Raw genomic sequence first — 13,482 nt, 5'->3', positions numbered from 1 at the left:
TTCATATTGACATCACTAGTCTCTTCATATTGACATCACTAGCCTCTTCATATTGACATCACTAGTCTCTTCATATTGACATCACTAGTCTCTTCATATTGACATCACTAGTCTCTTCATATTGACATCACTAGCCTCTTCATATTGTCATCACTAGCCTCTTCATATTGACATCACTAGCCTCTTCATATTGACATCACTAGTCTCTTCATATTGACATCACTAGTCTCTTCATATTGTCATCACTAGTCTCTTCATATTGACATCACTAGTCTCTTCATATTGTCATCACTAGTCTCTTCATATTGTCATCACTAGTCTCTTCATATTGTCATCACTAGTCTCTTCATATTGACATCACTAGCCTCTTCATATTGTCATCACTAGTCTCTTCATATTGTCATCACTAGCCTCTTCATATTGACATCACTAGTCTCTTCATATTGACATCACTAGTCTCTTCATATTGTCATCACTAGTCTCTTCATATTGACATCACTAGTCTCTTCATATTGTTATCACTAGTCTCTTCATATTGTCATCACTAGTCTCTTCATATTGTCATCACTAGCCTCTCTTCATATTGACATCACTAGTCTCTTCATATTGTCATCACTAGCCTCTCTTCATATTGACATCACTAGCCTCTTCATATTGACATCACTAGTCTCTTCATATTGACATCACTAGTCTCTTCATATTGACATCACTAGCCTCTTCATATTGTCATCACTAGTCTCTTCATATTGTCATCACTAGTCTCTTCATATTGTCATCACTAGCCTCTCTTCATATTGACATCACTAGTCTCTTCATATTGACATAACTAGCCTCTTCATATTGTCATCACTAGCCTCTTCATATTGTCATCACTAGCCTCTTCATATTGACATCACTAGCCTTAGCCTCTTCATAATGACATCACTGGTCTCTTTATATTGAAAACGCATCTAGCACAGGAAATTTGTTCATGTATACGTTTGCGTGTTATCCCGTGATCCGGGCTAATTCCTGGAAAGCTGAGTTATAGGGTGCTACGTGAATTCTACTAAAAGCATTGGCGTTTCATCCCTTGACACGCTACTATTTCCAAATCAAATGTATATAATAAGTATTATGTTTCATCATGAATGCATGAAAGGGGGGGGGGGGGGGGGGGGGGGCGTTTCTGATGCTTTGATTGCCAGTAACGGCATTCATTGTGAACACCACACACGCTGATCAGCTGGATCGATATGAAAACATTGTACGATCAAGCTGGAATTGATGTCAGATAGTCCTTACCTTTGATCACAGGGTATTCCAAAAAGAATATTCCAATTGTCTGCTCGCGATTTCCAGTATTGGTGTCCATCTGGTCCCGGACATAATTTGGCACAACTTATGGATCGAGTGTGCTAGATGCGTTTCAAAGTGGTCGGATGAAGCGATCTACTTGGCTTTCTAAATTCAGCGCCCGGAGGGGTTTAAATGTAACACACGGTCTGGAACAGGGTTTACTGCACTCTCGATACTGCCACCTAGCAGGATCTGGCCGGTACTGCACCATCGGGGTCCCAGTATGCTTTTTAACGGCAACATACAGGTCCGTGACATTGAATAGAATATTAAATCAGAAAAAACTGACCAAATAACGTATATATACGTGGTTGGCGTTCAACGGTTGTCGAGCAAACACGTATATAAACGTTGTTGGCGCAGATTGACTTAAGGAAAATACTTAAATACTTACGGTTACGGTCGGTAGTGTGAAAGGGTTAACCTGCTGTTGTGTGGCAGTGAAAGGGTTAACCTTCTGTGTATTGTCGCAGTGAAAGTGTTAACCGTTTGGTAGTGCGGCAGTGAAAGGGTTAAGGGTTTTCTGTGCACCCAATTTTATTTGAAGGAAACCTTGAATTGGATTCTTAGGAAAATCTCAACTTGTGTGGTGTTTTTTGCAACCGGCCCCGTATATTCATCAAACTGCAGGTTTTACAGGAAGTCATGTACCTCTCCAGATGAACCCAACACTAATAGCGCTGTGCCATTAGGGATCTTCCTAGAAGCACATTGTCTGTGGAAACACTGTCGCCTGAATCCTATTCTGGATGACTGTCACCGATCAGCTCCACACGCGACCGAATAACAACAATGGACTTCAGACCTTCACAGACAGAAACGTCCTAAAAATAAATTGCTTTCCGTGGCTCTTTTCACATCTGGGCTAAATGTCAGCTTCCAAAGCGTGCACGCGTTCAATCCGTTTAGCGGAACGTTTGATCTGTGACAGTGTGATGGTTTCAGGCGCCTGGGCACAAACACGGCAGGTCCCTGTGTGGGATTCGCTCTGTCGGGGGAAACGGATGATGGATGTGTGTGTGTGCATGTGTGTGCGTGTGCGTGCGTGTGTGAGAGAAGGTTAATGAGAAAGCCAATACTTAGCTGTTTACCCATGTCATGCTGAGTATCAAGCCTCTTGTTTCTTCCGTTAATTCATAGGGAAGCAGCGATACCAATTATTCCCACGAGACCCGAACTTGAGTACCGCTCTCATCCATTACTTTCGCCGAACGGACCGTCGGTTTGGGGTCATTGGACAGAGAATTATCGAGATATAATCAATGTTTCTAAGCCGCCGCGGCTGAGATGAGACTTACTTTAGCGCAGCACTTTCCTCTCTCCCTCACACAGACACACACACTCGCCCAATTTACGTCACATACACGCACATACTCAGCTTTCCAGGAATAGAGAGATCTATCGTGCGTTTGTGTGTGTCGAGAACGCAACAAATCATTTGCTTTCATTCCTGTTGCGTGTTCCACATTCCTTGGTATCAGATTTTTAGTTTCGGGGGGAATTATCTCATGACCGATATCCGACACCGGTATCTATATGGGTTTCATCTCTAATAACGTATATGCTTCATCTCCCAGGCATCATCATACATTTCACAAGACCCCCCGCCTGCTGGCCTCGTAAATACTGCTGGATGGAGAGCGTGTGAGAGAGAGAGCGAGCCCCTTGACTGTGTGTGTGTGTGTGTGTGTGTGTGTGTGTGTGTGTGTGTGTGTGTGTGTGTGTGTGTGTGTGTGTGTGTGTGTGTGTGTGTGTGTGTGTGTGTGTGTGTGTGTGTGTGAGAGCACTACAATGTATATGTGTGTGCATGCATACACGCATCTGTATTGTGAGAGAGAAAAAGCACTTAATTCGTGTGCCCATGAACACACAGTATGGTGTGTGTGTGTGTGTGCGCGTGCATCTGCGTGTGTACATCGTGATGTCTGCGTGTGTATATGTGCGCAGATGATGTAGCTATGTCTGGCCTTTAAAAGTGAGTGATGGCTCGGACCAAAGAGGTTGTTCGTCTCATGTCAGCCATGTGATGTCCTCGAGTCTGTCTCTCATGTGACCGTCAGCCATGTCCCCGAGTCTGTCTCTCATGTGACCGTCAGCCATGTCCCCGAGTCTGTCTCTCATGTGACCGTCAGCCATGTCCCCGAGTCTGTCTCTCATGTGACCGTCAGCCATGTCCCCGAGTCTGTCTCTCATGTGACCGTCAGCCATGTTCCTGAGTCTGTCTCTCATGTGACCGTCAGCCATGTTCCTGAGTCTGTCTCTCATGTGACCGTCAGCCATGTTCCTGAGTCTGTCTCTCATGTGACCGTCAGCCATGTTCCTGAGTCTGTCTCTCATGTGACCGTCAGCCATGTTCCTGAGTCTGTCTCTCATGTGACCGTCAGCCATGTTCCTGAGTCTGTCCCTCATGTGACCGTCAGCCATGTTCCTGAGTCTGTCTCTCATGTGACCGTCAGCCATGTTCCTGAGTCTGTCTCTCATGTGACCGTCAGCCATGTTCCTGAGTCTGTCTCTCATGTGACCGTCAGCCATGTTCCTGAGTCTGTCTCTCATGTGACCGTCAGCCATGTTCCTGAGTCTGTCTCTCATGTGACCGTCAGCCATGTTCCTGAGTCTGTCTCTCATATCAGCCATGACACTGGTGAAAAGCTAATTGAGGATGAGTATGGGGGAAAGGCAAAACACTCACACCTCTGACCTAGCCCCCCCCTGGATCGTTCATTAGCACTTTTTTTTCTCAGTTATTATACACGCCAAATGCTAATTGAGGCTGATATGAGGCTAAGCTAACGTCCCCACTGTCGAGAGGTGAACTGAGAGGTACTAATGACCAGCAGGAGGCCAAACACAGGTATATTTAGCAGTGACGGGACACTTCATCATGTCAATACACGACTCTGGTCATTAGTAAGCCTGTGTGTGTTTGGACTTGTATTTTGAATGCCTGTGTCCTATAAACCAGGTGTCTCAACCTACCTCGCTTATGTTGTATTGCACGGCATAACGGAACATGTGCAATTTAGCCGAAGCTTTTATCCAAGTGCCTTTCAGTTAAGTAACATGAATGTATATGTATTTAGTGTGGGTGGCCTTGGTAGGAATCTCACTGCTGCCTTGTCATAATTCAAGAGTGAGCTTGACTGGTAAAGTGTGTGTCTGTCATACAAGTACCTGTGATTTTGAATACATCACTCCATGAAGAAGTTCTAGTCCTTCTTATCATTACTGACCCTTATGATGAATTGAAAATGGGGAACCCTGATCTAGAGGTGGCGGGCAATATGACGATATTAAGTAAATATCGGGTACAATTCATTCACGATACACTTTTTAAACATATCGTGGACATTGTGATGTTTTGCACAAAACCTCACGTCAGTTTCTAAGCCGCCGCGGCTGAGATGAGACTTACTTTAGCGCAGCACTTTCCTCTCTCCCTCACACAGACACACACACTCGCCCAATTTACGTCACGTACACGCACATACGCCTAGAGAGGTGGTAACTAAGTTAGCCGTTAACTAAGCTAAGCTAACTAACGTTAGCCGCTAACCCTGGAAACGCTCACAGGGGAGTGATCCACGACACCAGTTCCATTAGTGAAGAAAGGGGGGGTGGGGGGGGTTATATTGACGAGCCTTGACAACAGAGGTTTATATAATCATCATATTGGCGTGACTGTATCCATCAAAGGGTTAAATCAAGCATTTTTAAGTGCTTTAGAGGAAATAGCAAAATATCGCAATATATATCGTGATGGAGCAAAAACATATCGTGATATCATTTAGAGGCCATATCGCCCAGCCCAACAAGACGAAAGTCTTTCTCTGGTCTGCATCCACTTAACAATTGTGTGTATTGAGCCGTACTGTATTGTACCCATTCTGCGATCTGTTAATACAATTTTCAATCAATCAATCAAACCCCCCCCCTCCCTCTCTCTGTTGTCCCCAGGTGATCGCAGCCTACGACTTCACGGCGCGGGGCAACCACGAGGTGTCTATGAGGGCCGGCGAGCCCGTGAGGGTTCTGGAGCGCCACGACAAGCGGGGCAGCCCGGAGTGGAGCCTGGTGGAGGCGCTGGGCGGGCAGAGAGGCTACGTGCCTTCCAACTACCTGAGAGTCATGCCCATGCCATCCATGCTGCCCGGGGCGTCGCCCACCACCGCCTCCGCGCCGCGCCGCTAGGAGGGAGGGAGGGAGGGAGGGAGTAGGAGATGGGAGAGATCAGAGACATTCCCAGAGGGAAAGGAAGGAACTGAATGGATTTTAATGACACTGAACTCCTATCCCATGATCCCTAGCAAGAGAGGATCACTTGAAGACTTTTTGCAGTGTACTCTAGGCACCACCCCAATGTCACTTTTTACAGGGTGTGTGTCTGTGTGTGCGTGCGTGCATGAGCGCATGTATCAGCAGTGTGTGTGGGTGATTGCTTGCATGCATGTGTGTGTGTGTATGTGTGTGTGTGTGTGTGTGTGTGTGCGTGCGCTTTTGCGTGATTGCTTACATTCAGAGTACACACGGAAATCCACTTAAAAGTGGGAGAGAGAGATTAGGTGCAGAGAGAGAGAGAGAAGATGGAGAGAAGAGCAGAGAAGTAGAGGGTGAGAGAGCGAAGGAGGAGAGAAAGAGAATGCTGACTGGAGTGAATCAGACGTAAGAAAACACAGTCATCGGTCTGGATATCTCCTGCTCTCTCTCTTTATCTCTCTTGCTGTTTCTTTTAACTTCCATCTCATCCTCTTTATTTTACTCTCCACTCGCCTGTCTTTCAGTCACTTCTCCGTCTCTCTCTCTCTCCTTTCTCTCTCTGCTTTTAGAGGGATTGAAGTTCTCCTGAGTCCATTAAGGCAACGCACCACTCTCTCTGTCTATACTGTATCAAGCTGTTACTTACTGTTTGTATCAAGTTCCTCTGTGCAGCCTCTCCAAGGCTTACCTCACACTTACCGATGATGTTAAACACCAGTCTGAAAAATCGAAAATAAGACCCTATGGAAAATGTACAGCAACAACAGAGGAACAATGTAGACACTTCTGACTTCACCACTAATTTACCAGAGTCGCCTAGTATTAATAACCCCTTTCGATACAAGCAAAATCCTCCATGATTTAGTCTCCTCCAGTGGGATCCCCGCTGCTCCGACGAGGACGTGTCTCTGGAGTCGAGTGCTGCCCAACACGAGAGGCTGTTACTGGACCCGTGATCCCGGTGGCGTGTCGTCACGCGGCCCCGGCAGCAGCTCCCACGCTGGGCCCGGAATGAGCCTTGTCATCACTGTGAATGTCAGAGAGGGTGCTAGGAGACGGTGCACGCATACATAACTGTGTCTGTGAGCGCCTACACACTTACCCTGGTGTGTGTGTGTGTGCGCGTGTGTGTGTGAGTGCGTGCCTGTGTGCGTGCGTGCGTGCGTGTGTGTGTGTGTGTGTGTGCCCGCGTGTGTGTGTGTGTTTGCGTGCCCGGGTGCCTTTCCTCAATCTTACCACTGGAGGGTGTGATAGACCAATGCTAGCTACAAAGTGTGTGTGTGTGTGCATGTGTGTGTGAGAGAGAGAGAGAGAGAGAGAGAGAGATAACTTTTGTCAGTATTGGTGCTCGTTGCACAACCAGCTTTGAAGTAACCCTGTATATAATGTATTGTCCAGGTTGACCTGTAGATTTCACCTGACGTCACCTCGGCGCGTGCTGCTCTCGTGGCACATTTAACATATGTATTTTATGTATAGCTGTATTTGTCTCATTACAAGCTGTATGTGAAATTTTTTGTATTCTAATTTATTGCTTATTAACTGTTATTTGATTTGTTTTATTTATTTGATTGTAGCCGGGCTTCTTGTGCCTTGGGTGAATCGTGAAGGTCTTTGACTCAAGTGTTGCCAAAAATTTACTGAACAACGTGCGCGCACACACACACACACACACACACACACACACATAGGTATACATTTATAGTACATACAGACAGACACACACACACACACACACATAGGTATACATTTATAGTACACACACACACAGGTATACATATATAGAGTGTGTAGACATGCACACACACACACACACACACACACACACCGTAGACATACGAACAGCTTCTGCAATGCAGCACTTGTTGCATCATTATCATGCGGAGTGACTGACTGTGGACTGAATAAAAGTACAAGAAACCCAACGAGTCCACGGTGTATTTTTTTTAATCTCCAGAACGGCAGCAGCACCATTTATCCAAAGCACCGTACATTTACATTTACATTTACATTTAGTCATTTAGCTGACGCTCTTATCCAAAGCGACTTACAAGTTCTGTACGACAAGACAGCAAGAAGGGCACAACTCTATCAGCTGAGTAACAATGTTCATCAAAGTGTTGCGTGTTACAGTGTAGGTTAGTTTATTAGGACAAGTGCATGACAGTAAGTTTTCTATTTTTTTTTATTTTATCATTTCAGATAATGGTTGAAGAAGTGAGTCTTTAGTCGACGGCGAAAGATTGGACGGGATTCGGCTGTCCTAACTGGGATGGGTAGTTCATTCCACCATTGTGGGGCAAGGACTGAGAAAAGGCAGGTTTTCCTTGATGACCCTCCGGGAGCTTGGATAGGAGTAGGTCTGAGGCGGCCAGAAGATGCAGAGCGTAGGGGTCTTGACGGTGTGTAGTTAGAGACCATTGACCGGAGGTAGGCGGGAGCGGTTCCCTTTGCCGCACGGTATGCTAGGTCGAGGGCCTTGAAGCAGATACGTGCAGCAATGGGGAGCCAGTGCAGGTCCCTAAGAAGTGGGGTGACATGGGCTGACTTCGGTAGGTTTGAGATCAGGCGGGCCGCTGCGTTTTGAATGAGTTGAAGAGGCTTGGTGGCAGTGGCCGGGAGGCCAGCTAGCAGTGCGTTGCAGTAGTCGAGGCGGGAGATGACTGTTGATTGGACGAGGAGTTGGGTGGCTTCTTTTGTCAGGAAGGGGCGTATCCTTCTGACGTTGCTCAGGAGGAATCTGCAGGTTCTGGTTCTCGCTGCGATGTGAGCAGATAAGTTCAACTGGTCGTCGAGGACGACACCAAGGTTCTTGGCGGTCGGGGACGCGGTCACAGCTGCATTCTCGACTGTGATGGAGAGGTCGGTCAGGGGGGAGGATTTGGCCAGCAGGTGGAGCAATTCTGTTTTGTTTGAGGTGGTTGGTGGTCATCCAGGCGGAGATGTCGGACAGACAGGCCAAGATCCGCTCAGAGACGTGGATATCTGAGGGAGGGAAGGAGAGGAAGAGTTGAGTATCATCGGCATAACAATGAACGACCGTACAAGTATCGCGGACGCATACAGTAGACTCTCTCCAGCTCAAAACACATCTATTGGCACAGAAATATGCCACCATTTTGGTAATTCTACCACTGGGTGTTGTTTGTTCCAATGACAACGAGCGATTGAAACTGCGGTCCTGTCCGTAAGTATCATACTGTACATGTAGCTGGTTGAGCACTGGGGTGAGTTCTGTCCTTGAAGCGTTTGATTCAAGATCCAAGAGGTTTATTCATCACATACATACACAAGACATATAGTGAAATGAAGGTGGCCATGCCCGCTTCGATTGTGCAAAGAAATACAATCGAATAATAATAGAATAGAAATAAAATAGACATGATAAAAAATACCAGGATCAAATTTGCGATTGAAAAGTCACTACAGGAGGTGCTTTGAAGCGCAGAGTTTTTATTTTATTTTATTAACCTTTATTTACCCAGGGTAGGTTCGCTGAGCACAGATGCTCTTTTTCAGGAATGCCCTGCTTCACATTCACACAGTTCCATTCACACCTGGGAGCTGCCCAGTACAACCACAGTCTGACACCTGGGAGCTGCCCAGTACAACCACAGTCTGACACCTGGGAGCTGCCCAGTACAACCACAGTCTGCCACCGTTGGCCACTGAGCAACTCCACTGGAGCAGTTGGGGGTTAAGTGCCTTGCTCAAGGACACTTCAGCGGTTGGTGTTAAGGGGATAGGAGAGAGTTATTAATTCACTTCCCCAGCCCATATTCTTTCCTGCCGGTCCGGGGGATCGAACCAGCGACCTTCCGGTCACAAACCCGCTTCTCTAACCATTAGTTAGCATTATTAGTATTATTATTATTAGGCCACCGCTGCCCCCAATCACTACAGTAGGTGCTTTGAGGCGCGGACGAGGTGTGCGTTTCAATCTGGAGACTACTGTACGCTTCTAGGTGTAGCATGGTTGGCCCCGGTGAACCGGACCCCAACCATAGCGGTACTAGTCCCGGGTTGGACTGCCCACTGAGATACTGAAGAACTGACGCTACTAAGTGTGTAAAGGTCATAAACACATGGGTACATTTTGAAGGCAACATATGGAAAGATTACTGATTGATTTGAGTAAAGATGAATGAAAAGATATCTGTCTAAGTGTGTTGAGGAGTTGTGTTATTGAGAGAGATTGAGCATTCAGAGTTGTGACGGTGAGAGGTAGTGAGAGCCGAGGTGAGGAGAAAGCGAGTAGGTGTTCTTTGTGTACTGGACCCTGGACTGGCTGAGATTCCCCCTTGTGTACTGACCCTGGACCGGACGACTACCCTGAGTATTGAACAATCCCTTTTTCTGTCGGCGAGCCTGTTTTGTGTTTTTGACCATCGGACTGTCTTGTGACTATTCTCTTGCTTATCAAACTGGATTTTTGCCTTAATTCAATAAATATTCTTATTGATTGATATTGCTCTTGTGTGGACCTTTTGCATTTGTTTGTATTTGAACCGTGGCGAGTCTGGTCCCCACCAGATTGCTTTTGCTTAGTAATCGCTTCTAAAAACGGGTATCTGAAAGGTATTCTTAAGGTATTCTTAAGGTATTTGTAGCAGAGGTTTCATTATTATTTATATTAGTATTGTATGCTGCTAACCCCAACTCTTCTATCATGTATGTCCAACAGATGTGTGTATTCTAGAGAGAACCCGTGTTTGTATCTTTGAGAGAGTGAGCACAGCTTTTCCAAAGGGAGCATTAGTAGGATTCAGTGGTCAGTGAAGTGTGTACTAGAAGTGGCTATAGGCTTTTAGAGCCACTTAAACACTGCTACTGTGTTCAAGTTCAAGTTTCTTTATTAGTTGTCATACAGAAGTACAGAATACTTTTATACAAAATGCTTTCTGTTTGTTTTGCTCCAGAGACTGTGCTAGACGAAAGTATAAAATAAGTATAGCAAGTATAAAATAGAAGTCAAGTACGTAGACAAAAGTGTTCAGTATATACAATACATATATACAATGTACAATGCCGAGTAGAAGTAACTGAGTTACCATACAATATACTATACAGTACAAAGCAGAAATGGGATGATGTACAATTTAGGTACAATTTACAGTAAGGTGTAATGAGGTATGGGTTGTAGTGCAAATTCTTTACCAATCAATATAAAGTGTGTTTAGGTGTTCTAAAGTGGGTAAAGTGGGTGCTGCAGTGAGTTGTTTGTTTAAAGTGAGTGTGTGGATGTGTGTGCTGTGAGTGCATTTGATGGTTGTTACATAGTGTTATTGTCATTTAGCATTCTGATGGCCTGAGGATAGAAGCTTCTTCTGAGTCTCTCTGTGCTTGCCATGAGACTCCGGTATCATGTTTTATTACTCTGCATCGTCTATCAACATACAATGTCTTCGTAAAGTATTCAACCCCTTACTTTCCACATACTTAATTCAAAAAGGATTAGATTAGATGTACTCTTTTACCATACACTTACACAATATACCAGTGTATTCTACAATTGGTATTTACTTACAAAAAGTAACATGTTTTGTTGGATGCTGCCTTGGACTTAAGTCGTCTTCACTGTCAACACATCAAGGACTACAATGGAAACAAGACTGTATTAAGACAATGAATTAATAATCTAAGCTGTGTTGTAATCATCTGATTGCCTTTATTTATTGTCAAATAAACTGCATGCAAAGGTGCACTGCATGGTTTTGGACTAGCATGAATTGGGCATGGCTGTAAGATATCCTTTTCATTCTGATATCTTGAGGTGAAAGGTCAACATTTTTTAAATGCTCATGCCCATTTTATTTCCAGAATTTAGCTTAACTGGTTTATCACCTTTTCTAGTGAGCTAACATGACATGACTCTTGCTTCATATGATATATGTTAAGTTCAATCTATCAAATCCATTTAAAATAAAACAACAAATTGTGGAAAAAAGTTAAGGGGGCTGAATGCATTGTGTAGATGCTGCATGTTTCAACTCAGGTTTGTCTAGATGCCAGCCTATCGTGTGTGTGTGTGCGTGTGTGTGGTTGCATCAGTGCTTGAGTCAGCTCCCATTTTCTCTGTCAGCTGAGGTTTGATACAGTATCACTCCCTGCAGACAAGTGATACCCTCTCAATGACTGTGTGTGTGTGTGCTGCTTTTATGCATTCACTCTTGTGTGTGACTGCATGCCTTGTGTGTGTGTGTGTGCATGCGTGCGCGCACATGTGTGAAGCTGATACCCCCAGCAGTATGGCAGCACTGAGGCCTGGCTATAAATACCTTGTCCTCTAGTTGAAGCTGGTCTAAAAATAGCAACTCTTCTTCCTCTGGTCCACTGGATGCCCTTGCAACACACTGCCACCTACTGGTCACTGACAGAACCACAGCTAACTGCTCCAAGCTGTGGTTCTCAAAAGCTTTAATCTCAAGGACCTCCAAATTTAGACGTAATAGGCCATTGACTCCATCTGATTAGACTGTGTCCCAGGCCAGGGAGCCACACCTGAGAATATGGGATTTAGGTGATAACAGTGAAACCTATGATGAGAATATTCACTCTTATACATTCTCTCACTGTACTAACCTCCGGTAAATAAAATATCAGTGAAATTAGAGCTACAATAATAGTTTTTTCACCACTAGCAGGTAGCATGGAGCCACTCTGATAATTATACATAATCTTTTAACCAAGAGTTTCACTGGAGACATATTTTTTTGTGCATGGATTATTAGATTTCAACTACTTATTTACAACTTTCTCTTGAGCATATTTCCTGGTTGTTAAACAAGGCAGGTAAATACTTCACCTACAAACACAATACTATTCTGACGGCACAATATTGATGTAATTAAGAGATTGGCTGGGGAAAGAAAAAACCTTTTCAAATGCATAGGTTTATAAAATAAGTGGGGGCCAGGTTTTGTCAACAAAGAAAATAAATGATGGAATAACAACAGACTGGCTGCTGGTGGCGCAAGGATGACTGAGGACACAATGACTCAAGGAGTCCTTCTGATAGGAGAACACTACAGTCAAATACATTTTAATCGTTCAAAGTACTACAGTAAATCTAAGTAAAGAGTGGTGGTAAGAGCAGGCAACTGCACCTCCTCATCCATCACGCTCAACATAGGGGCCCCCCAGGGCTGTGTTCTGAGCCCCCTCCTCTACTCCCTGTACACACATGACTGCGTGGCACAGCGGAACAACAACACAATCATCAAATTTGCTGACGACACAGTAGTGGTGGGCCTGATCTCTGCCAACGATGAGAGGGCCTACCTGGAAGAGGTACTGGAAGAGGATCAAGGACTACCTCACTGAGAGGCCACAGTACGTCAGACTAAAGGACAGTCAGTCTGACGTACTGGTGAGCAACACCGGCGCCCCCCAGGGAACTGTGCTGTCACCCTTCCTCTTCACCCTCTACACCTCAGACTTCTGCCGCAACTCCAGCGGGTGCCACCTGCAGAAGTTCTCAGACGACTCCTCCATCGTAAGCTACATCACAGACGATGATGAGGAGGAGTACAGAGCCCTGGTGGAGAGCTTCGTGGGGTGGAGCGACAGCAACCACCTCCAACTCAACACCAGTAAGACCAAGGAGCTGGTGGTGGACTTCCGGAGGAGCAAGAAGAGGCCCCCCCCGATTCCCATCTCCATCCGAGGGGTGGATGTGGAGATGGTGGACTCATACAAGTTCCTTGGGGTACACCTGAACAATAAACTGGACTGGTCGGACAACACAGAGGCCCTCTACAGGAAGGGACAGAGCAGGCTGTTCTTCCTGAGGAGACTCAGGTCCTTCAATGTGTGCAACAAACTGCTGCAGTCTTTTTACCAGTCTGTTGTGGCCAGCATCCTCTTCTATGCTGTGGCATGCTGGGGAGG

General features: G+C 45.5%; 1 protein-coding gene across 6 annotated transcripts in view; it reads left to right on the top strand.

Annotated features, from left to right (window-relative positions):
• The window catches only part of arhgef37 (Rho guanine nucleotide exchange factor (GEF) 37), a 69,686-nt gene extending 59,910 nt beyond the window's left edge, over positions 1 to 9,776 (top strand). For all 6 annotated transcript variants that reach the window (XM_084332316.1, XM_084332319.1, XM_084332320.1 and 3 more), the window contains one exon: positions 5,293 to 9,776. In XM_084332316.1, the coding sequence (XP_084188442.1) occupies positions 5,293 to 5,526 (234 nt within the window). In that variant the 3' untranslated portion in view covers positions 5,527 to 9,776. The remainder of the gene's footprint in view (positions 1 to 5,292) is intronic.
• Positions 9,777 to 13,482: the final 3,706 nt, after the last annotated feature.

The sequence above is a fragment of the Notolepis coatsorum genome (assembly GCF_963971535.1).
Source record: "Notolepis coatsorum genome assembly, chromosome: 16".
NCBI classification, from domain to species: Eukaryota; Metazoa; Chordata; class Actinopteri; order Aulopiformes; family Paralepididae; genus Notolepis; species Notolepis coatsorum.
Note: the sequence above shows the minus strand (reverse complement) of the source record. Positions and strands in the feature narration are given on the sequence as shown.